This window comes from Mustela putorius, unplaced genomic scaffold (genome assembly GCF_011764305.1).
Source record: "Mustela putorius furo isolate JIRA1106 unplaced genomic scaffold, ASM1176430v1.1 tig00000127_pilon_pilon_pilon, whole genome shotgun sequence".
Lineage (NCBI taxonomy): Eukaryota > Metazoa > Chordata > Mammalia > Carnivora > Mustelidae > Mustela > Mustela putorius.
The window spans coordinates 11,313,724-11,336,063 of NW_025421288.1; the positions used below are offsets into that span (position 1 = coordinate 11,313,724).

The 22,340-nt window shown below is 51.2% G+C and overlaps 2 protein-coding genes across 5 annotated transcripts in view; both read left to right on the forward strand.

The window, feature by feature from the left end:
• Nucleotides 1-5,016, forward strand: part of DPP3 (dipeptidyl peptidase 3) — a 29,559-nt gene extending 24,543 nt beyond the window's left edge. For all 4 annotated transcript variants that reach the window (XM_004759432.3, XM_004759431.3, XM_004759433.3 and 1 more), the window contains exons 17-18: nt 1,147-1,309; nt 4,468-5,016. In XM_004759432.3, coding sequence (XP_004759489.2) covers nt 1,147-1,309; nt 4,468-4,640 — 336 coding nt within the window. In that variant the 3' untranslated portion in view covers nt 4,641-5,016. The remainder of the gene's footprint in view (nt 1-1,146; nt 1,310-4,467) is intronic.
• A 664-nt stretch (nt 5,017-5,680) lies between these two features.
• BBS1 (Bardet-Biedl syndrome 1) lies at nt 5,681-22,069 on the forward strand. Its single transcript, XM_004759435.3, has 17 exons — nt 5,681-5,766; nt 6,109-6,185; nt 6,285-6,319; nt 9,243-9,515; nt 9,626-9,672; nt 9,814-9,852; nt 9,970-10,042; nt 12,341-12,472; nt 13,316-13,422; nt 14,747-14,867; nt 15,020-15,178; nt 16,503-16,572; nt 16,960-17,118; nt 19,565-19,698; nt 20,732-20,866; nt 21,551-21,637; nt 21,840-22,069. The coding sequence occupies exons 1-17, from the start codon at nt 5,720-5,722 to the stop codon at nt 21,924-21,926; spliced, it is 1,782 nt and encodes a 593-aa protein (XP_004759492.1). The 5' UTR covers nt 5,681-5,719; the 3' UTR covers nt 21,927-22,069.
• Nucleotides 22,070-22,340: the final 271 nt, after the last annotated feature.

The following is a 22,340-nucleotide window of genomic DNA, read 5'->3' on the forward strand; positions in this document are numbered from 1 at the left end:
AAAAGTTACCATAAAGAATGTGAGAAGACAAGTCTTAAACGCGGATAGGATATTTACTACATAATGTGTGAACAAAAGGTTAGTATTTAAATATATAAAGAACTTTAAAAAAAAAAGGTCAGGAAGAAAAGACAACCGTGCAGAAAAGTAAACAAAACTCATGACCCAAAGAGGAAAATGAAAAAAGCATCAACTTCTGGGAAGATGTTCAACCTCTTGAACGATCAGGAAAGCACAGCTGAAACCACGTGAGCCTGATTCCCACCAGCTTGGCAAACACGGAAAGTGCCAGCACTCGCCTGGCATCCAGAGCAGTGAGGACCGCCAGCCGCTGCCTCCAGGAGCATCAGCTTGTGCAGCACCTCGGGAGAGCGACGTGGGCGCGTGGGCTTGTCTAAGGTGGAGCGTCCACCTGGCCTGTAGACCACGGCTTCTCCCAGAGAAACCCGCATCTGTCCCTTCCATCCGTCAGGAGGCGCCCAGGGTGTCCGTGGCACAACTGAGTGGCGCATAGCAGAAGCGGCCCCTGTCCTGGGAAGGGGTTCGCCTTTGGGGTGTTTGCAAGTACAACTCGATCTTGGGCCTCAGGGATCATGACCTGAGCCGAAGGCAGAGACTCAACCGACTGAGCCCTCCAGGCGTCCCAAGCTTGCAACTCTTGATGTCAGGGTTGTGAGTTCAAGCCCCACATTGGGCATGGAGCCTACTAAAATTTAAAAAGATTTTTTTAATTTACAAAAAGGAGGGAACTAATTCTTAAGCTGGGTGCTAGTTATATGGGTGTCTTTTTTTTTTTTTTTCAATAACCTAAGTATTCTTTACAACCTACATATTATAACCTACTATATATATACTACATATTTTGTACGTGTGAAAAAAAAAATTTTTTTTAAAGAGCATGATGGTAATGCTTTCTCTGTCTCCAGTTCAAATGAGAAATTCAAATGAGAAACACTAGCTTCACTTTCCTAGGTCCTTACCAGGAGCTAAGCCCTTGATCTGTATTTCTCCCCTAATAAGCACAATTATATGGAGAGAGCAGGTATTGTCCGAGGTGGACCCAAGCGGCTGGGGCCCCTGGCAAAGCCCCCTGGATGCGGGGAGAGTTGCCCTTCGTAGGCACTAATTCCTTCTGCCTTCCTGCAGGTATTGAAGTCCACAGGAGATGTGGCTGGAGGCCGGGCCCTGTATGAGGGGTATGCAGCTGTCACTGATGCACCCCCTGAGTGCTTCCTCACCCTCAGGGACACAGTCCTGCTCCGTAAGGAATCTCGGAAGCTCATCGTGCAGCCCAACACTCGCCTTGAAGGTAATAGGACCCCCGAGCTCCCTTTGATGGGCAAAGGAGGCTTGGAACCCATCCCAGGGCTCAGGAAAGGCTACCTGGGGTGACTTCTGCCTCTCTCCCTCCCTGCCCAAGGCCTCCCCATGCCCAAACCTAGGGCCCAAACCTTAGCATCTGTTACCACCAGCCCCCCAACACAGGGCCGTGCTGTTTATAAGACAGCAACCGGAGTTTTGCAGGCCAAGTGGAAGAGACCGACCCCAGGCGCATGGGGAGGCCAGGCATAGTCCTGGAGGATGAGGCCTGTCGGTGTGTGGAGTCGAGGTGAGGGGCAGGCAGGAGGTGGAGCCCAGCAGGCTGGTGGAACTCAGGGGACAGTGTGACTCTCTAGAGCCCAAGAGAGAGATGAGCAGCCCCATGCGCCCCCTTCTCAAGTGATGAGTCTGTTTCCAAAGCCTTGACCCTGGCCAGGCTGCACTTGGACCTGTTGTCTTAGAAGCCCCCTGCTGCATTCACTTTCCTCTCTCTTGATCCGTCTTCCTGACACCTGTCACTGAGGCACCTCAGCCGAGGTGGTACAGGTAGCGTTAGAGCTGTGCTGTGACCTTGTCTTTGTCCATAAAGCCTGTGTGCTGATGTGCGGGTGTGAGGCTGCAACCAACCCGAATGAGGTCCTTCCTTCAAGCTCTTACTGCTCTCTGTGGCTTCACTCTCTGAATCCTCACCATGGGGGCACCTGGCTGGCTCAGTCAGTAGAGCATGTGACGCTTGATCTTGGGGTCCTGCGTTCGAACCCTACTTTTTTTTTTTTTGACAGAGACCACAAGTAGGCAGAGAGGCATGCAGAGAGAGGGGGAAGCAGGCACCCTGCTGAGCAGAGATCCCGATGTGGGACTCGATCCTAGGACCCTGAGACCATGAGCTGAGCTGAAGGAAGAGGCTTAACCCATTGAGCCACTCAGGTGGCCCGGTCTTGTTTTTTTTTTATCTGTAAGAGATACATAACAAAATATTTGCAGAAGATGACATATTATGATGTCAGTTATTTGCTTCAGAATACGATGGAGAAATATATGGGATAAAAGGGAGCTGGCTGTGAATTGCTAAAGGTGGGAGATGAGCGCTCCCGGGCTCATCTCCCACCATTGACATAAAGCTCACTTACAAAAATAAAATAAAACAAATTCTCACCATAACCCAATGAGATAGTTACAGTTTACATTTTACAGTTAAGAAAACTGAGGCCCAGAGACAAAAATCTCTCGAGGCTTATGGCTCTTTACTGGAGGAACTTAGAGTTAAATTAAGAATGCTTCTCGCAGGGCACCTGGGTGGCTCAGTGGGTTGAAGCCTCTGCCTTCAGCTCGGGTCATGATCCCAGGACCCTGGGATCGAGCCACTCAGGGGAGCCTGCTTCCACCCTCTCTGCCTGCCTTTCTGCCTACTTGTGATCTCTGTCTGTCAAATTAAAAAAAAAAAAACAACAAACAAAACAAAACCTTAAAAAAAAAAAGAATGCTTCTCGCTCCCATAGTCACGGGCAGTTGTGAAGGTTAAGAGAAATAGTTAACCTCCTACTAGCAAGGAAAACACATTTGCGAGGCTTATTTCTGACTCTTTGTGCTACACTCCAGAGGTCCCAGGGGATTTGGTCCTGACCCCTGGCAGGACTCAGGGACCCCTCTTCCTGGCTCACTTCCCTCCAGGTTCATGTCTTTCCATTTTCCAAGCCCCTGAGCTTGGCCCGCTCCCACAGCCTTTGCACTCACTGTCTCCTCCGCTGGGCACAGTCCTCCCCCAGTCTTTAGTTTGTCCTTCCTGTCATTTTGGCCTCTCTTAAATGACACCTCCTGGGAGAGGCTGTCCCTGACCCCTTCTCCTAAAGCAATCCCTTGATGCACCGTCACTCTGCTGTTTTCCCGTCTGCTTTGCTTCCACATTAGCGGGAACAGCACATCCCCAGCAAGTAGCTAGCATAGGGCCTGGCACACACAAGCTGCTCAGTGCATTTCAAATGAGGAAATGGACAAATCATGCTGGGCACATGGTAAGTGCTCATTAAAACATCATCGCTTTGATTGTCCCGGCCCTGTTGTGGGCCCTTGCGGATGGACACATGAATCAGACCCAGGCCCTTGCCTCAAGTAGTCCATAGTCCATTAGGAATAAGACCTGGAGAGAAATGATTACACCCAGGGCGTGTTGGTAAGCATCCAAGAGGCCCAAACAGTGGTCTGAACACTTAGAGAAGATCCCATTCACCTTTGAGGGAATCAGGGAAGGTTCTGATGAGGAAGTGGTTAAACTAAGCCTGTAGAGCAGGTAGGGTTTTCAGAGGTATGAGGATGATGATGGTGATGATGACAAGGAATTTTGAGGACGTCTGTGTGCTTGTCACTGGGTAAAACTTTGTATGGATGAACTCATCGACCCCAGGAGGAAGTTACTGCCCCCATATTTCAGTTGGAAACTGAGACACTGAGCGGCCATGCATTTGCCAGGATTTGAACGTGTGCTGTCTGAACCCAAAAGCTGTGCTCTTAGCCACGTATACCCCACAGGGCCACGGAGCACAGCAGGGCCTGTGAGTGGGTGGAGTAGTGGAACCATGTTGGAGGGAAATGCTTCCTATGAGCGTTCAGGCGACCTTTGGAACAGCCCATGAGTTCAGTGGGTACCCTTTTGGCTCTGCTGGGTGCTCAAGAGAATGGTGCTACTGGTAGCTAGTGCTTGAGCGTTCATCAAGGCATTACTGTGCCCCATCACGGTAGCTTCTTGAGAGAGGACATATTGTGTTCACCCCTACTTTACAGATGAGGAAAGTGAGGCTTAGTGAGGTTGTGAAACTTGCCCAAAGTCCCACAGTAGACAGAGAGAAAACAATTGTTGGACTGTAAGCTCCCGGAGGCCAAGGACCGTCTGTCTAACCTAATATGACACCAGAGTATATACTTATTCAGTGAATGAATGAGCGAATGAATGTAACAATTCATTGCATACTCCCCCTTTAATGCTTCCTTCTTCATAGGGTTATTGCAAGGATTAAATAAGATAATAAAACACTGAGCACATTTTGGCACAGGGTAAGAGGTCAGGAAAAACCACCTGCTCCTATGGTTATGATTGTGATTATCTGCTTCCTATTAAGACCTTTTCCTGCTGCTTTTTCTCCGTCTCTGCAGGTTCAGAAGTGCAGCTTCTTGAGTACGAGGCCTCGGCTGCTGGCCTCATCCGATCCTTCTCTGAGCGTTTCCCAGAGGATGGGCCTGAGTTGGAGGAGGTCCTCATCCAGCTGGCCACAGCCGATGCCCGCTTCTGGAGGTTCCCCAGTGAGAACCCATCTGGCCAGGCTTGAGACAGATTTATGCAGCAACTGCCCCAACTCCATCAAATCAGGGCCACAAGTAGCCCCCCCTTTCCTGGGTGTGCTGGGGAGGAGCTGGAGCTTGGACCTTGGTGCTACCTCAGCCGAGGGTGGTGACACTAGCCCCTTCCGTTCGTCGGCACTTTCCAGTGTCCCGAGCGCTTCTCCTGCGTTACTTCATTTGATCTGCACTGCCCTTGGTAAAGTAGGCAAGGCCCACCCAGCTCCTTGCCCTGTTTCCCAGATGAGGGAATGGAAGTTCTGAGAAGCGACCTGTCTAGATGCTACAGGACTCAAAATGCCTCCCAATCCAGTGCTCTTCATGTGTTGCTTTTATAACCAGAAAATAAACACAAGAAACAACGACCATCTTTGCGATTTGTGTGAATCCTTGCCTCACTTCTCTTTTGCTCCCAGCAGGGTAGAGGGATCAAAGCCTGGGGAAGGTCAGTTTTAGGGTCCCTCTACAACAGGATTTTTATATCGCCTCTAAAGGATGAGACACAGGCACAAAGAGGAACGTGGCACTATTTTTACAGTCCTCCTTTGTGGCATATCCTGTATTTAAAAATATTCCAGGAACCCTGACACCGGAAACTCTCCATTTCAGTCCATCCTAGGATTTAATCTCTCAACCCTGTGCTTTGTTTCTCTGAACCCCGACCTGTAGAATAAGATGGGAAGAAAGATCATACCCCTTTACAGCCGGGTTAGCCGTGAGGATAAAGGGGTGTGGGATTAGTTTCACTTCTCAGGGACACTAGAAGGGCTGCTCTCCAGGCGAGAGGGTCCTGCCAATAATCCAGAGATCGCAGGGCCCAGCGGTTCCAGCTGGGAAGGAGCAGAGAGAAACCATACGATCTGGGATGAGGGATTGCGCCTCAGCCGGCTCAACCAGCTAAGAGGCCGGCATTCCCCGCCTGCCTGGTGGCCTCTCAGACCTGGGCAGGAAAGCCGAGCGCCCGGAACCTTTGAACGTGCTCCTCCCAGCGCACTTCCCAGAGCCCGGGCGCTTTTGGGCGTTGCGCGGCGGCTGGCCGGAGCCGGTTACCAAGGCGACGCCTGCAAAGATGGCTGCTGCGTCTTCGTCGGATTCCGACAGCGGCCGAGCTGAGAGGTGAAGGCTGGGGTCCTCGAGGCCGCCTTTCCTACAGATGTAAAGAGGGGAGTTTGGACCCCGGGATCTGGGCTCCTTCGCTTCTCGAAAAGCGCTGGCAGCCCTTGAAGGGATCTTAGGGAACCAATAGGGAAACTGAGCCCCGAGGAGTGAATGAATGTGCTTGTGTGAGTGACTCGAGGTCACTCAGTGAGTCTCTGGAGGAGCCTGGACTTGGCCCCAGGCGGCTGTACCCCCATTTCAGAGCCCCCTGCACACCTCACGCTCAGAGACTAGATCCCGCAAAGTGTTTTTTCCCCTCCCTTGAGACTCAGCCGCCACCTCTTTCCCCTCCTGTCGCAGCAACGAGGCAAGTTCGAAATGGCTGGACGCACACTACGACCCCATGGCCAACATCCATACCTTTTCCGCCTGCTTGGGTGAGTCTCTGCGACCAGGAGATGGAGCGGAATAACGGCTCTGTAGCGAAGTCTCAGGGATTGGGAAACTTTGGCTTATGGCCCTTTTGTGTTTTCCAGCGCTGGCAGATTTGCACGGGGATGGGGAGTACAAGGTAAGCACCTGACCCCGGCAGAAAGAGAAGGGGGGGCGTGGGGGAGCGTGAGAACTGACATTTCCTGGTGGCTCCAGAAGAGTTCAGCATAATCTGGAACCCAACTATACACTGAAAAAGTACATTTAGTGTGCAGTGTTATTTTTATGTGGATAGTCCAGAGAACCTGTTGATTCCATAGTGGACTGCACAAAGGAAAGCAGAACAAAATGCCGTTGGGGATTCTACTAAGACAAAGCCTCTTAATCTCGTTGACTTGTAATTCTTTGCTGGAAGGGCACATCCCTTGGTTGGGGGTGTGGCATTGGAATCTGGAGAGAAAGGAGAAGAGAGGAAAGTGGGAGTTTTATGTTTATTGAAAGAGCATAGATTTTAGGATTAGCCATGAGCTGATAATTGTTGAAGCTGAAAGCTGGGTATTTGGAGGTTCACTTACATGAGTCTCTCTGCTTTTGTATTTGTCTGAATCCTTCCATAATAAAAAGGTCAAATTTTAAGTTTAATTTAAAACATAAAGATAAGGGCGCCTGGGTGGCTCAGTGGGTTAAGCCTCTGCCTTCAGCTCAGGTCATGATCCCGGGGTCCTGGGATCGAGTCCCGCATGGGGCTCTCTGCTCAGCAGGGAGTCTGCCTCCCCCCCTCTCTCTGCCTGCCTCTCTGCCTACTTGTGATCTCTGTCAAATAAATAAATGAAATCTTTAAATATAAAAAAAAGATAAATGAAATGTTAATTACTTTAAAAATTAAAGGTACAGGTTTTTTTGTTTTTTTGGTTTTTTTAAGATTGTGAAATATTTGGGGCATAAAGAAAGGAAGTTAACCTATTTTAGTGTCCCTTCCCGGGCTAGACCCTCTTTGAGCATTTTCCCATACATAGATATTATTTGTTCCCAATTTGTTAATGGGAAAATGGATTCAGAGAGGATAAGTAAACTTAGTGAATTTGTAAAAAGTGGCAGACCTGGGCCTGTCACATTCCCGGTCATGTGTTTATTCCACTGTTGCTCAGTGGTGGGCAGTGAACCCACAGTGGGCATGCTGTTGGGGCTGTAAGAAGATAGCTCTGGAATCACATCCTTCATGGCGAATACAGTAGAATTCGGTGGACTTTTGCCTCCAAATTCCAGTCCATAAAGCATTCTGCAATTTGGCAAGCGTCCAGCGAACCCCAATTTTGTGTCACACGTTGTACAGACACTAAACTAAGAAATGAATCAGTACACTGTCAGGAGGAGATATGACACTGGCTTCAGTTTACCCATATTGACTGATTGGTCAATATCAAGATAATAATAGTGACTGATTGCTTGGCACTGGGTGTATAGAGAAATCGCAGCCTCAATAACTAGCATGAAACATAAGCTGCTTTTGTGCAATCACTTTTTTAATGGTTAGTTTGTTGATTCCCAGCATCTGCCCTAGTGCCTGGCACACATTAGGTCCTCAGTAAATATTTGTGGAGTAAACGAGTGGATGCTGAAATCAAAAATATGGAAAGGATGGGAGCAGCAGGGAGAGAATGGTGAGATCTGTGTGGAGGTGACAGGGGGCAGTGATAAGTGAACTGGGTATTGAAGAATGAGTGAAATGGATGAAGAAGGTATGGAGGGAAGGAGGGGAAAGCATTTCAGTCAGAGGAACAGAACAAGCGGAGGCACAGAGGCTTAGAAGTTTGTAGCATATTTGGAAAGAGTACATTTGGAGTTGGAAAGTGGAAACCAATATAAAATAGTAGTTAAGACCACTGATTGGGACAAACCTAGAGTCTGGTCCCAGCTCTACCACTTACGTGAGTGACTTTTACCTACCATCTCTGAGCCACAGCTTCCCCATCTGTGAAATGGGGCTAATTACAGCATCTGTCTCATAAATCGTTGAAAGGATTAAATGAAAGGATGCATGGGGTTCCTGGCATGGCTCCTGGCACACTGAGCATTGTCAGAATCGAGCCATTCTGTGGCAGCCCGCATTCTGGCTGGAGCTTAGCATGGATGGCAAGGTGATGGAAAAGCAGCTGGAAACCAGATCGAAGAGGCCTTGAAAGCCTCACTCGAGAGAATGGGCTTGCGTGGCAGCCACAGTGGCTTGGACGGTGGATTAGAAGGTGGAAAAGAGAGGCCGAGGAACTGGAGTCTCCTGTCTGTCCACACAGCACATCGTACTCTGCGTGCGTGCTTGTGTTTCCTTGGCTCGGTTCCCATCTGGAAACCAGGCCTCAGAGGCCCAGATAGGAGTTTCCAGCACCCCACTGACTCCAGCCACCCTCCACTGTCCAGAATAGTGCCTGGCGTGGAGCAGACTCTGAAGAAATGTTTGCTGAATGAATAATGAAAACATTGTCTGCCACCCCCTCCTCACTAGCACTCACCAGGCTCCGTAATTCATTACCTCGTTTGATTTTCACTGCAAGCGTCATGAGGTAGATAGTCCCCTCCTGCGGGTGGGAAGACTGAGGCTTAGTGAGTTTAATCAGCTTTCCCAAGGTCACACGTCTTGCAAGCCTTATTACAAAATCTCCTTGCCCCTGACTTGGTGCACTGGTGTGTGAGTGAATGAATGTGCACCAGTAAAAAGGCTAAGCCCAAAAACATTTTTAAAATCTAATAAATAAATAAAATAAAATAAGTCTAGGGCGCCTGGGTGGCTCAGTGGGTTAAGCCGCTGCCTTCAGCTCAGGTCATGATCTCAGGGTTCTGGGATCGAGTCCCGCATCGGGCTCTCTGCTCAGCGGGGAGCCTGCTTCCTCCTCTCTCTCTCTCTCTGCCTGCCTCTCCATCTACTTGTGATTTCTCTCTGTCAAATAAAGAAATAAAATCTTTTTTAAAAAAATAAATAAAAAATAAAACAAGTCTAAGCCTGAGAAGGGAGTCAGTGGAGGGGTCTTTAGATCTTGAGCCTGGAATAAGCCAGCCTCTTTCTACAGCTGGTGGTGGGGGACCTTGGCCCCGGTGGGCAGCACCCCCGCCTGAAGGTGCTCAAGGGACCCGCAGTGCTGACTGAAAGTCCTCTACCTGCACTGCCAGCTGCGGCCGCCACCTTCCTCATGGAGCAACACGAGCCCCGGACGCCCGCTCTAGCACTCGCCTCAGGCCCTTGTGTGTATGTATATAAGAATCTTAGGCCCTACTTCAAGTTCAGCCTGCCCCAGCTGCCTCCAAACCCCCTGGAGCAAGATCTTTGGAACCAGGCCAAGGAGGTAAGTGATGTCAGGGGTGGGAAGAGGAAGGCAAAAAGGCAGCCACTGAGTCCTCATTCCCTGCCTGACTCTGGAGCTCACAGGCTTACCTTTCTTCCTTGCTGTCGTAGGACCGGATTGACCCCTTGACCCTGAAGGAGATGCTGGAAGGCATCCGGTGAGAGCCCACTCACCCCTTCATATGCCTCCCACCCCTCCCGCAGCCCCCAGCCCCTCTCCTTCATCCCCGTGCTCTCCGTCTGACCCCCAGGGTCCTGTTCCTCCGCTAAATCGGCCATGGTTGCCCCTCTCCTTTCAGGGAGAAGGCAGAGGTGCCTTTGTCTGTACAGTCCCTCAGGTAAGGGCCCTGTGGGGGGTCAGGGCTCCCGAGGCTCCGGGGGGAGGGGTGGCTAAGGAGTGGCCTGTGGAGGAAAGTAGCCCAGGCCATGCACCTGCCAGTTCTCTTTGCGTACAGGTTTTTACAGCTGGAGCTGAGTGAAATGGAGGCATTCGTGAGCCAGCACAAGTCCAAGTCCATTAAGCGGCAGGTAACGTCCCTTCTCTCTTGATTTCCCTCTAAAAAAATATGGACAGTTTTTAAAAGACAATGTAACATCAGTGGTAGATTCTGCAACCAAACGCGACTCAGATCGCTCTGCAGTTTCCTTTCCGGCCTGTGGCACACGTATACGGTCACAAAGCTGCGGCGCTTTTCCTTTCCGGCCTGTGGCACACGTATACGGTCACAAAGCTGCGGCGCCTCTCCGTGTCCGGTTGACAGTGGCAGCTTTGAATTGATATATAGTTGCATAACTTTACATCCCTTCTCTTGTCTTAAGAGTAAAGGTAATACGTTTTCATTAGCGAATAAAGAGAAGTATAAAGGAGAAGTATAAATGACTATAATCTCACCACCCAGAGGTCTTCGTTCTTACTATTTGGGTACATTTTCTTCATAAATATGCTTTATAATTTGCTTCCCTTGAGTACATAACAGTGTATCTTGAGCATTTAAATAGTCTTTAAGAACTCTATTCTTTTTTTTTTTTTAAAGATTTTATTTATTTTATTTGACAGAGATTACAAGTAGGCAGAGAGGCAGGCAGAGAGAGAGGGGAGGAAGCAGGCTCCCTGCTGAGCAAAGAGCCTGATTCGGGGCTCGATCCCAGGACCCTGGGATCATGACCCGAGCCGAAGGCAGAGGCTTTAACCCACTGAGCCACCCAGGCGCCCCCAGAACTCTATTCTTAATGGTCCCTTAATTATTTAATTGATTATTAATTATTCCATTCCTAGTTTATGGAACTATTCATGTATACTAGATAAGAAATGTATCCCTTTTATTCACTTCATGTTTTTCTTAGTTATGATTTTAATGGTTTTATTGGTGAACGTGTTCATGAAAGTCTGGTGGTTACTGACCTAGGGGCTGACCCTCAGTCCAGTTCCAGAGCTGCTCTCTGTGGTTTAGAAAGCCTCATGAGAACCCTCCCCTTCTGTAGAAGCCACTCGAACCAAACGCATGGACCAATGCATGCGTTTAGTTTTTGGCAAGCCTTAGACAACGCTGTTCTCTCCTGCCGACCAGCAGCTTGGATCCACAGTTACCAATATCTTTGAGCACTTACAAAATCATGAAATAAATTAATTATTGCTTAAAAGATGCAGTTTGGGGGAGGGAAGAAATCTTTCCAAGATGTATATGTCATGATTATATAATTGGGCACCGTTACTACCCACATTTCTATAACCTTTCTTTTTCCACCAGGCATTAGAATGATTCCTCTTTTTTAATCTTAAAGATAATCACACAATGAGCAGTTTTATCTTACAAAAGAGGTATTTTGGTCCCGCTAGATTATTTTCATAGGAGAAATTCCTAAAAAAGGGACCATCCTCTTCTCTTTTGTTTTTCTCCAATCACAATCACAAAAGGAACATGTGCACACTGTAGAAATTCTAGAAGGGCACAATGAAGAATTAAACATCACCTGTGATTTCATTGTCCAGAGATAACCAGTTTTTGTATTTATGAGTTTAGCCTTCCGGCATGGTTTTTTATTCAGATATTTTCTAAACTAGGATTATACTGACATAACGCTTTACCTATTTTTCTCTCTTAGTACATTAGAAATGTTCTGGTTGTCATTGGATCTTCCTTTAAAATGTGATTTTTACTTTTATTTTTTACTTATTTTTTATTTTTTATTTTTTTTTAAAGATTTTATTTATTCATTTGACAGAGAGATCACAAGTAGGCAGAGAGGCAGGCAGAGAGAGAGGGGAGGAAGCAGGCTCCCTGCTGAGCAAAGAGCCTGATTCGGGGCTCGATCCCAGGACCCTGCAATCATGACCCGAGCCGAAGGCAGCGGCTCAACCCACTGAGCCACCCAGGCGCCCCTTATTTTTTACTTATTTTTTAAAAAGATTTTATTTATTTATTTGACAGACAGAGATCACAGGCAGGCAGAGAGAGAGAGGAGGAAGCAGGCTCCCCGAGGAGCAGAGAGCCCGACTCGGGGCTCAATCCCAGGACCCTGGGATCATGACCTGAGCCGAAGGCAGAGGCTTTAACCCACCGAGCCACCCAGGCACCCCTAAAATGTGATTTTTAAAGTCACTACATGGTTTTTGATCAAATGGAAATTTGTAATTGACTTAAACAAGCCTCTTTTTTAGAAAATTAGATTTGTCGCAATTAACGCTTTTGCGCGTGAAACGTCCATCCCGTCTCTGGTGCTCTTCCTCCTCCTTTGCCTTCTTTCTTCCCTCCTTTGGTATTCTGGGTGTGTCTGTGGGGATGGCGTTTGGGGATCCCCTGGGTGACTCCTGAAGGCCTCCTGCAGACAGTCATCACCACCATGACCACCTTAAAGAAGAACCTGGCCGACGAAGATGCTGTGTCCTGCCTGGTGCTGGGCACCGAGAACAAGGAGCTCCTGGTACTGGACCCGGAGGCCTTCACCATTTTGACCAAGGTCAGTGTGGGGCCTGGCCCTGGGCACAGCTGAGGCCCAGGCTGCGTTCCCTCCCTCTGTTCCCCCACATCTCCTGCCCGTAGTTCTTGGTAATACATGTTGTAGAAAACATAAAATATAGATAAGCATTAAGAAAAAAATACACGTCCAAGAAAATACCACCACCCACAGAATCTACTATTAAAGTATTGGTATGTCTTTCCAGAAATTTCATATTGCGACACAGATATATAACCTATAAATACATTTTTTTACAAAAATGACTTAGTGGTAGAGGATCGTGTAACCTCTTTTCACATAATGGTAGCCCATCAATGTCTGTCCATATGTATATATAAAACCAAACCAGCCATTTTTTAAAGATTTTTAAAAGAATTTATTTATTTATTTGATAGATGGAGGGTGAGCGAGTGAGAGAGAGAGAACAAGCTGGAGGAGGGGCAGAGGGAGAGGGAGAAGCAGGCTCCCTGCTGAGCAGGTAGTGACATGGGGCTCCATCCCAGAGTCCTGGGATCATGACTTGAGCCGAAGGCAGACGCTTAATGACTGAGCCACCTGGGCACCCCCTCCTTTTTTTCTAAAGATTTCTGTGCATCCTCATCTAACTATTTCTTTAGGATACATTCCTAGAAGTGGCAGTGTTTCATCAAAGGGAATAGACTTGAAAGCTTTTGCTGCATGTTGCCGAGTTTCCCTCCAGAAAAACTGAATAAGCTTAAACTGACCCACAGTGACTGAGGAGTTTGGGAATTTGGACAAAGAACCCACTCAGAGGAGTTATTTCAAGGTGAGGAAGGACAGGAGCGCCAGGAAAACTGGAATGTTTGAGCCTCTCCTTTGCAGATGAGCCTACCCAGCGTGCCCGTCTTCCTGGAGGTTTCTGGCCAATTCGATGTGGAGTTCCGGCTCGCCGCCGCCTGCCGCAACGGGAACATCTATATCCTGAGAAGGTAGCTGCATCGTGGTCTCTGGGGCCAGGAGGAGCATCTCAGAACCCCGGTGGTTTTAGGGGCTTTGGAGCTGGTATTCGGGAGTGGAAAAGCTCTTTCCACTGCAGCTCCCCAGCTGGGAACTTGACAGAGAAGGCTGAGCTCATGTGCGTAGGGGGCCATCTGGAGGCTTGTGTGATGGGGACTGGCGAAGTGAGAGACTGGGCAGGGCAGCTATAACACATGAGACGTACCGCCAGAGATGGGAAGAAGTAGAAATAGCCTCCTGTTGCCGTCTGGCTTTATAGGTATGGAACGTGTCTTTATGCACTAGGTTGATATTCCTTACAACATTCGTCTTCCAATTCCAGAAATATCTTTGAGCACCCACTCTGTATTAAGCATTATGTAAGGCATCAGGGATGTATTGATGTATTGTTAAACGGTATAAATGGAGTCCCTGCGTGCTTTGGAGGAAAAATACAAGCTCAGGGGGAAGAAATAGCGGGGCCAGGGTGATCGGTGAGCACCCGTCTGCGGAGATAACGTGGAAGGTTAAGAAGGAGCCACGTGTTCGAAAAGTGGGGAAGAAGTGTTGTAGGCAGAGAAAACTTGAGCAAACGCAGGATGGGAAAGATACTGGTGTGCGCTCCTGAAGCTTGACGGGCAAAGAGGAGGGTGGGAAGAGGTGCGTGGAGACCAGGTCTGACTCGTGCATGGCCCTGCTAGGACATGCTACGGATTTAGAATTTGAAAACTATTATGGGGTTTTAATCAGAAGAATGACGCGAGCCATTTATATTTGTAAGAGATTGCTCTGCTGGCTGGAGAGTAGATTGGAAGGAGGCCAGAGACCAGAGGGAGGCTCTCAGATGGGATATGATCATCAGACTTGGTGATGAAGAAAGGGGAGCCATAGCCTGTGATTGGTTGGCTGGAATTACCCCTTCTTTCTGGATAAGAGAAACTAAGATTCAGAAGCCAGGAAACCGAAAACAGGGCATTTTACACAGAGCAGACTTCGCATGCATTTCTGATGAGTTGGTGAACTGCCTCCTCTAGCACCTCATCTAGCCTAAGGTCCACTCACGGTAAACTGTTCAAGGCCAGGTTCTCACACAGATCACTGCAATGAAGGCAGCAGGGAGACCGGGAAAGAAAACACACTTTATGTGATCCAAGGTCACACAGGAGCTAAGTGGTAAAGGTGGAAATAATACTACGGTCATCTACTTTGGGGCCAAGGTTCCTTCTGGGATAGTTTGTGAGGCTTAGAAAGAGGAGGGCTGCCAGGGAAGGAGGGAAGGTTCCTCTGGGGCTTGGAGAGTGTGTCTTTATCCCACAGAGACTCCACACGCCCCAAGTACTGCATCGAGCTGAGTGCCCAGCCTGTGGGGCTCGTCCGGGTACACAAGGTCCTGGTGGTGGGCAGCACCCAAGAGAGCCTGCATGGCTTCACCCACAAGGTGTGGCTTTCCCCACCCCGTCCACGTATGTCTCCCTGGTTCCCCTTCGGCAAGCGCTTCCTTCTGGTGTCCCTGTCCCTGCAACTCCAGCCGCCCCTTCTTTCCACGCCGTGCCCTGAACCCTCCCAAGTTAAGAAGCTCTTCCCTCCCAGGGTAAGAAGCTGTGGACAGTGCAGATGCCAGCAGCCATCCTGACCATGAACCTCCTAGAGCAGCGCTCGCGGGGCCTGCAGGCCGTCATGGCTGGGCTGGCCAATGGAGAAGTCCGCATTTACCATGATAAGGCCCTGCTGAATGTCATCCGCACCCCGGTGAGCTGCTCACTCCTCTTGGCCCTGCTTCCCGCCTCTGGGGCTTCTTGGCTGCCTCTCCTGATCCTTCTCCACCTGATGACCTTGACTTTTGATGCATTTTTTTTTAAGGATTTTATTTATTTATTGGAGAGAAAAAAAGCATGAGCATGAGCAGAGGCAGGGGTCAGAGGGAGGCAGGCAGAGGGAGAGGGAGAAGCAGATGCCCCGCTGAGCAGGGAGACTGATATGGAGCTCGATCTCAGGACCCCAAGATGATGGCCTGAGCCAAAGGCAGATGCTTAACCAACAGAGCCACCCAGGTGTCCCTTGATGTATTTCAGAAACATTTGTTGAGCATCTCATAAGCATAACTCACTGTATTCTGGGGATAAAATGATGTCTAAATCCTGCCTTCGGGGAATTTATAATCTGAGGTGACAGCCAACCAGAGACACAGCTAATTCAAATATAAGCAAGACTAAAGCCAAGCAGAGGACTGACAGAGCTCAGGGGACCTGGTGACTGGGGTGGTGGGGGAGCATGGGGTGGAACTCGCAAGTCATTTCCCAGAGCGAGTGACAGTTCTGCTGGGCCTCAAAACAGTTTGGCAAGTGGGTACATGGAGGAAGAAACTTCTAGACCAGAAACAGCATGAGCAAAGGCTGAGAGGTATAAGTATTTTTGATCAAGGAATCCAGGTGGTTTGATGAGTTTGGACCAGAGTTTTTCAAACACTGAGTTGTGACTTATTCGACTCATTTAATGGGTCACAACCAGCAGCAGAAGAAAGAAAGCTCAGAGTATATCACATGTGAACTTGCACATAGATATATATAAAGTGTCCTACGTCACAGTGTCAAGTTTGAAAGCAGCTGGTTTGGACCGCAGGCTGTTGGGAGACGGGGGGGTGGGGGGGTGGGGTTTGGGGGAATGGTAGAGGAGAACAGAAAAGGCAGGTTGGAGTCAGATGCGGAAAGCCTTGGATTGTTCTAACGGGAAGCATAAAAGCCACTGGAAGTTTTCTGGCAGAAAATAGACACGATCACATTTTTGAAAGGCAGCAGTGTGAAGGACAGCCTGGGGAGAAACACTAGGCTGGGGGCCTATTAGAAAGCTGACCCCAGAAGCGCAGTGGCGTTTATTCTGGAACCGTGGCTGCGGCAGTGAGGTTGAAAGGCAGTGAGAAATACAAGGCTTATTTGGGAGGCCTCATTGCCCCAGGCCTTACCGGACATCTCTTTATTATCTCATATCTGGGGTCTCCCGGCCTTATCACCCCACTCCAGTCTTGCTCTCCTCTCCAAGCTATCTTCCCCCCCAAACGCTGGTGTCTCCATCCTAGGATGCAGTGACCAGCCTTTGCTTCGGCCGCTACGGGCGGGAAGACAACACCCTCATCATGACTACACGGGGTGAGCGGACTCAGGCCGGGCAGGGGTTTTAGAGTTAGGCGCCAAGGTGATGGGCCAGATCCTGGGAAGGAAGAGGTGGCTGTGACGCCCAGCCAGGCCTGCGTTTGGAAGCAAGGCCTGCAGACACAGTGTCTCCAGCAACCCCCAGTCTCCCCAGAGCCTACACAATGCCAGGAACATCGCAGTCCATAAGTAACTGCTGAATGAATGAATGAAAAGACACTGTTAAGACACACTGTATTCCTTCTAGAAACCCAGAATCTCAGCAGGAAAACAGATGTGGACAGAAATGGCTCTATCTGAGGCAGATTGCTTGGGGAGGACAGGCCGGGAAGGTTGGGTAGAACTAGGAAGGATAGACCTGTTCCTGTGTGTCCATGTCCCCAGGCGGTGGCCTGATCATCAAGATCCTGAAGCGTACGGCAGTGTTTGTGGAAGCAGGAGGTGAGGTGGGCCCCCCACCAGCCCAGGCGATGAAACTCAGTGTGCCCCGAAAGACCCGGCTTTATGTGGATCAGACACTGCGAGAGCGGGAGGCTGGCACCGGTGAGACTCAGACTAGGTCTTTTCTCATCCTTCTTCGTGGCTCTGAAGCAGCAAGAAACAGTGAACCCACCTGGGTGCCCTAAGCCCTGGGAGACGTGGGCAACCAGGCAGGTCTCTGGAAGCACAGAGAGAGCCTAGGAGGTGCAGCCTGTCTGCAGTACCTCCCTCCAGGTGGACGATGTCGGGGGTGAAGGCTTGCGCCTTATCAATGCGGAAGAGAAAACAGTTGCTTCCAGATGCAGGAATTCTTACGAGAGAGGTAGAACTGGACCAGGGTTCTTCCTTTTCCTATTCGGTTTTTCCCTGCTCTAGCATCATTCTTCCATTCATCCAATACCTGGGATTATGCCCGGCGTCTGCCGGTGCCTTGAAATAGGCTAGGCCCGACCCGAGGAGCTCTGTCCGCCTTGCTAATTTCATGCTGCATGGGAGGTATAGGAGAGGTCTCTGGTGGGGCTCACAGGAGTGAGGGAGTTGGCCTGGGAGCCTGGGAGAGGCTTCAGAGAGAGCTGACGTTGGACTTCACCCTGAAATGATTACAAGTCCACCCACCAGAAAGGGGTGGGTAAGGGCGATTCAGGCACAGGACGCTACCTGGATCCAAGGAGTGTCTGCATGTAGTCCCAGGCGCCGTGCAGGAAGGCGACCCAAGCAGAAGGTGACCAGAGCAGACGCTGGCAAGGCAGGTCAGAGCAGACTCCGAGGGGCCTGGAGTGCAGAGCTAAGATATTTGGACGATTCTAGGTAGTGGGGGCGGGGAAGGATGTCAAACAGAAAAATACAGTAACTCAGCCAGCTCTGTCTCATAAAGGGACCTTGCTTATACTTTTAAGGGAGAAATTAGAGGATAAAAGAGCTAGCAGGCTATTACAGCCTAGAGAATCCAAGAGAAGCAGTTGAAACATTTGAGAAATAATTAGGAAGTTCTGTAAGGTAACCAAGTGTAAAATATACCAAAAAATCAGTAATTTGGTCTATACCAACAGTAACCATTCAGAAAATATAATGCAGAGTTTCCATTCACAATAGCAACAAAACCCATAGAAATAAACTTAACAAGAAAATGGCAGTCTAAGAAAGAAAGTTACAAAACTCTCCAGGACATAAAAGACTACCGGAATATTTCAATGATGAGACTTCGCAAGGCTCAGGGTAGCAGGACCTGATGCCTAAAGCTGTTGATTAATAGCTTCTAAAATTAATCTAGGAACATAGCGATGTTACAGGGCAAATCCCAATAGGGTTTACTCTGAGGACTTGACCAGTTAATTTTTTTTTTTAATTTTATTTTTATTATTTATTTGACAGAAAGAGATCACAAGTAGGCAGAGAGGCAGGCAGAGAGAGAGACAGGGAAGTAGGCTCCCTGCCGAGCAGAGAGGCCGATGCGGGGCTTGATCCTATGATCATGACCTGAGCTGAAGGCTGAGGCTTAACCTCTGAGCCACCCAGGCACCCCTGACCAGTTGATTTTAAGAGTAAATCTAAGAATTGGAAGGGGGAGGGGGGAGTTAAAGAATGAGGGGACCTGGCCGTCAGGAGAATGATCTGTGAGGCTGTAGGAATCGGCAGTGGTGGGACTACGGGAACTGTCGCCGATCCGGGCCACATCTAGAAAGTCCAAAAACGGACCCTCCTCCAAGTGGAAGGTCCATATATGTTAAAGGTGTTGTTTTAGAGTAGTGGGGAGAGGAGAGACTGTCCAAAAAGTATGATTAGGACAATTTGGTTCTAGAAAAACCAAACAGAACTCTACTTCAAACCAAACACATTGATTCTGGGTAGACTAAAATAAATTATAAAAGCACCAGAGGAGAAAGGAAAGATTAATGGTGGGCTACCGTAAAGACAGAGAACTTCTGAGCGGCAGAAGGCCCTGCACACAAGGAAAGGAGCAGAATCAGCCTGGGAAACGAGCATGCGAAGTCTGGAAGATTCCCAGCGGGAAGAGAGGGAGCGCGGACTCCGGGGCCGGCTTTGAGGGAGAGGCCTCCAGCCTTGGCGAATGACGAGCCTCGAGGGCAGGACCTGGGTGACTTGGTGGGTGGGGGGAGACGAGGTGGGTTTGCACGGTGCTGAGGGTGAGGTGTCGGTGGGACGTCAGGGTTGCTCAGAGGAGGCGGATGGAGGGTGAGACTCGAGAGGACACCAGCCCTTCGGGCAGAATCGCAGGCGCGGTCGGGGAGACCGGGATTGTGCGTGAGGGCAGCGCGGTGGTCGGAAGTCAGGAAGGAGGGAGCCGCGTGTGGCCCACAGCGCCCTGTGTCACCGGGAGGCCAGGCCATGTCATCTCTGTCCTCCCTTTCCCCACGTTCCCTGGCGCGCAGAGGCGGCCTTCCCCTCGCGTGTCTGAGCGGCCTCCCACGCGGGAGACCCCTCTTCCCCACCCCTGCCCCCTCCTACCCTCCTGACCTCTGGCACCAGCCCTTTGTGTCCCTGTCCTCAGCCATGCACCGAGCCTTCCAGACCGACCTCTACCTGCTGCGCCTCCGGGCCGCCCGTGCCTACGTGCAGGCCCTCGAGTCCAGCCTGAACCCCGTGTCCGTGACGGCCCGGGAGCCCCTCAAGCTGCACGCTGTGGTGAGTGAACACCCCAGTGGAGGGGGGGGTCAGGCCACCTCAGGGCTGGAGGGACAGAGGTCAAGGGTGAGTAGGAACCCCTCAGCCCCAGAGCCAATTCAGAGCCCACGAGGCCTTGTGCCTGCGTCTCAGCCCCGAAGGCCCAGAGACCAAGTCTCGATCTTCCTTCAAGCGGGCGCCCTCTCTCCTCTCTGCTGTGCTGCCTCTTCCTCAGTGGCTGCAGAGTGGGCCAGACTCCCCAGTTCCTTTGGCCCATGCTGTGCCTCACACAAGGCCCTAGATTTGGGCCAGGCTTCGCAAGTAGTGGCTTGCGAAGGGACATTAATGGCTACTAAGGGACATTTCTTCCCGGCACTGGAGGAACTCTCGCAGCCAGGCAACGAGGAACAAAGCGGTTTATTCGAGTACTCGCGGGCAGCCTGAGGTGTCGGGACTGACTGGTGCCGGAAGGGGAAGTCCTGAGACTGGCCCAGGCACAGGAGGAGGAGCCCTGCGCTCCGACACAAGTGACCGCGAGGTCATCTGGGCTCTGGCCAGGGCTCAGTGGGTCCCGGAGGTGTGCTGCCTGACCCAACCGGGTTTCCGATTTCTCTCTCCCTAAAGGAAGTTGGGGGGAGGGGGAAACAGGCTGCAGAGCAACTGAGGCTAAGAGGGAGGAAAAAGAAGTCATTGTGGCCACCATAGGACGAGAGCAGGCAGTGGGGACAGCCTGGGAAGATGGGCAGGGGCGGTGGTGAGGCCACAGGTGGGAGCTGGGGCTTCCGTCCCCAGGCCAGCTCTGCCTCTGACAACTGAGTGGCCTGCACCAAGCCCTTTCCCCTCTCCGGGCCTTTGCTGGTCCCCGTACAAAGAGGAGCCGGCCTCCTGGGCTTCCGAGGGGCCCTGGATGAAGGGCAGGACCGTGCGTCAGAGCAGGTGGGAAAAGGTGACTCGAGGACACTGGTGAGAAAGCTGGAGCGCAGGGCACGGGGGATCCAGCGCCCAGGGCTGCCGGTTCTAAGGGCTTTCTCCACCCACTCCACCTTCTCCACAGGTTCAGGGCCTGGGCCCCACCTTTAAGCTCACGCTTCACCTGCAGAACACGTCAGCAGCCCGGCCCATCCTGGGGCTGCTGGTCTGCTTCCTGTACAACGAGGTGCTCTATGCTCTGCCCCGGGCCTTCTTCAAGGTACCGGGCCTCACTGAGACACGGAGTGAGAAAGACCGGGCTGGGGCCTGGGGAGGTGCCCGCAGACCCAAACAGATCGGTGGTGAGGGAGCTGCCCGGGCGCTGCAGCCACAGACCAGGCTGGGGCAAGGCAGAGGCCTCTGGGGGGGATGCCCAAGACATGCCCTGCAGCTTTTCTTCCCACCTGAGAGAGGTTTCGGGGAGCCACACAGAAGGTTCTGAGAGAACCGCTAGACTCGGGCTCCCAGCTGTGCCTCTCTCAGAAACCTGTTAGTGCTGGGATCCCCGAGCCCGTCCTGCCCTGCAGCCACACCTGCAGTGGGAATGGGAGCTTCTTTCTGCCCCAAGGAGACCTTTTTCCACAGTGAGGGGCCTGCTTTCCCGGCGGGTCCAGATTGGACCCTAAGTTGGGAGGACCAGAACCCAAGAAAGACTTTGGGACTTGGTTGAGAGTCAAGAGGTCTGGGTTTAATCCTGGACATCCATGTGGCCCTGGAGCATCTCCTCCCCTCCCTGAACCCCATGCCCCGTGAATGGGGCTTGCCCTGCCCTGCCCGTGCTGCCCCCCAGATTCAGGCTACAGCGAACGCAGCTTCTGTAGCAGGCGTGAGAGCGCCCTGGAATCTGGCAAACACTGTCCACGCACGAGGGCTGATCTCCTTCCCTCTGTGTCGCCAAACTCAGGTCCCCTTGCTGGTGCCAGGACTCAGCTACCCGCTGGAGACCTTTGTGGAGAGTCTCAGTGACAAGGGCATCTCAGACATCATCAAGGTAAGTGGCCAGTGAGACCGAGGTGGACAAGGCCCCCGGGTGGCGGCCGGGTCAGGGTGGCTATCTGCAGCCTCCCAGTCCCCTTCGACGGCGCCCTGGTCGCCTGTGACAGGGGCCAATGCAGACCAGGCCAGGCTTGGGTTTGCAGGGAGCAGGAAGGACAAGGCGCCTGCCCCTCCTGCCACGGGCACTTGCTCTGTAGGTGCTGGTGCTTCGGGAAGGCCAGAGCGCACCGCTGCTGAGTGCCCATATCAACATGCCCGTGAGCGAGGGACTGGCAGCCGCCTGACCCCTGGACTGGTGCTGAGAGAGCCCTGCGGAATCAGGACCAGGAAGTACAGCTCCTTGCACCGAGCTGGGCGGAGCGAGTGGCCCCAGGCCCATTCCCCAGTGTTGGGGCTACAGTTTCCTTCTCCCGTGTGTCTCGTTTCTCCCCACCCTGGCTGCTGGGTGACCTGTAGAAGCAGGCCGGTGAGTCCCCAGGAGGCTCAGCTCCTTCCCCTCAGGAAATCCCAGGCATTTGCCCCCTGGACGCCTGCCGCTCCTCCATCTCCCCGCTTTGCTCCAGAATCACACCCAGGGCTGAAGGAAGATCTCGGAAGCGGTAAAGGCGAGAGGAGGGGCATAGGCCCAGCCTTCTCCTTCGCTGCTTTCCTTAGACACATTGACTCATGTGTGGCTGCAGGTCAAGGCCAGAATTGGC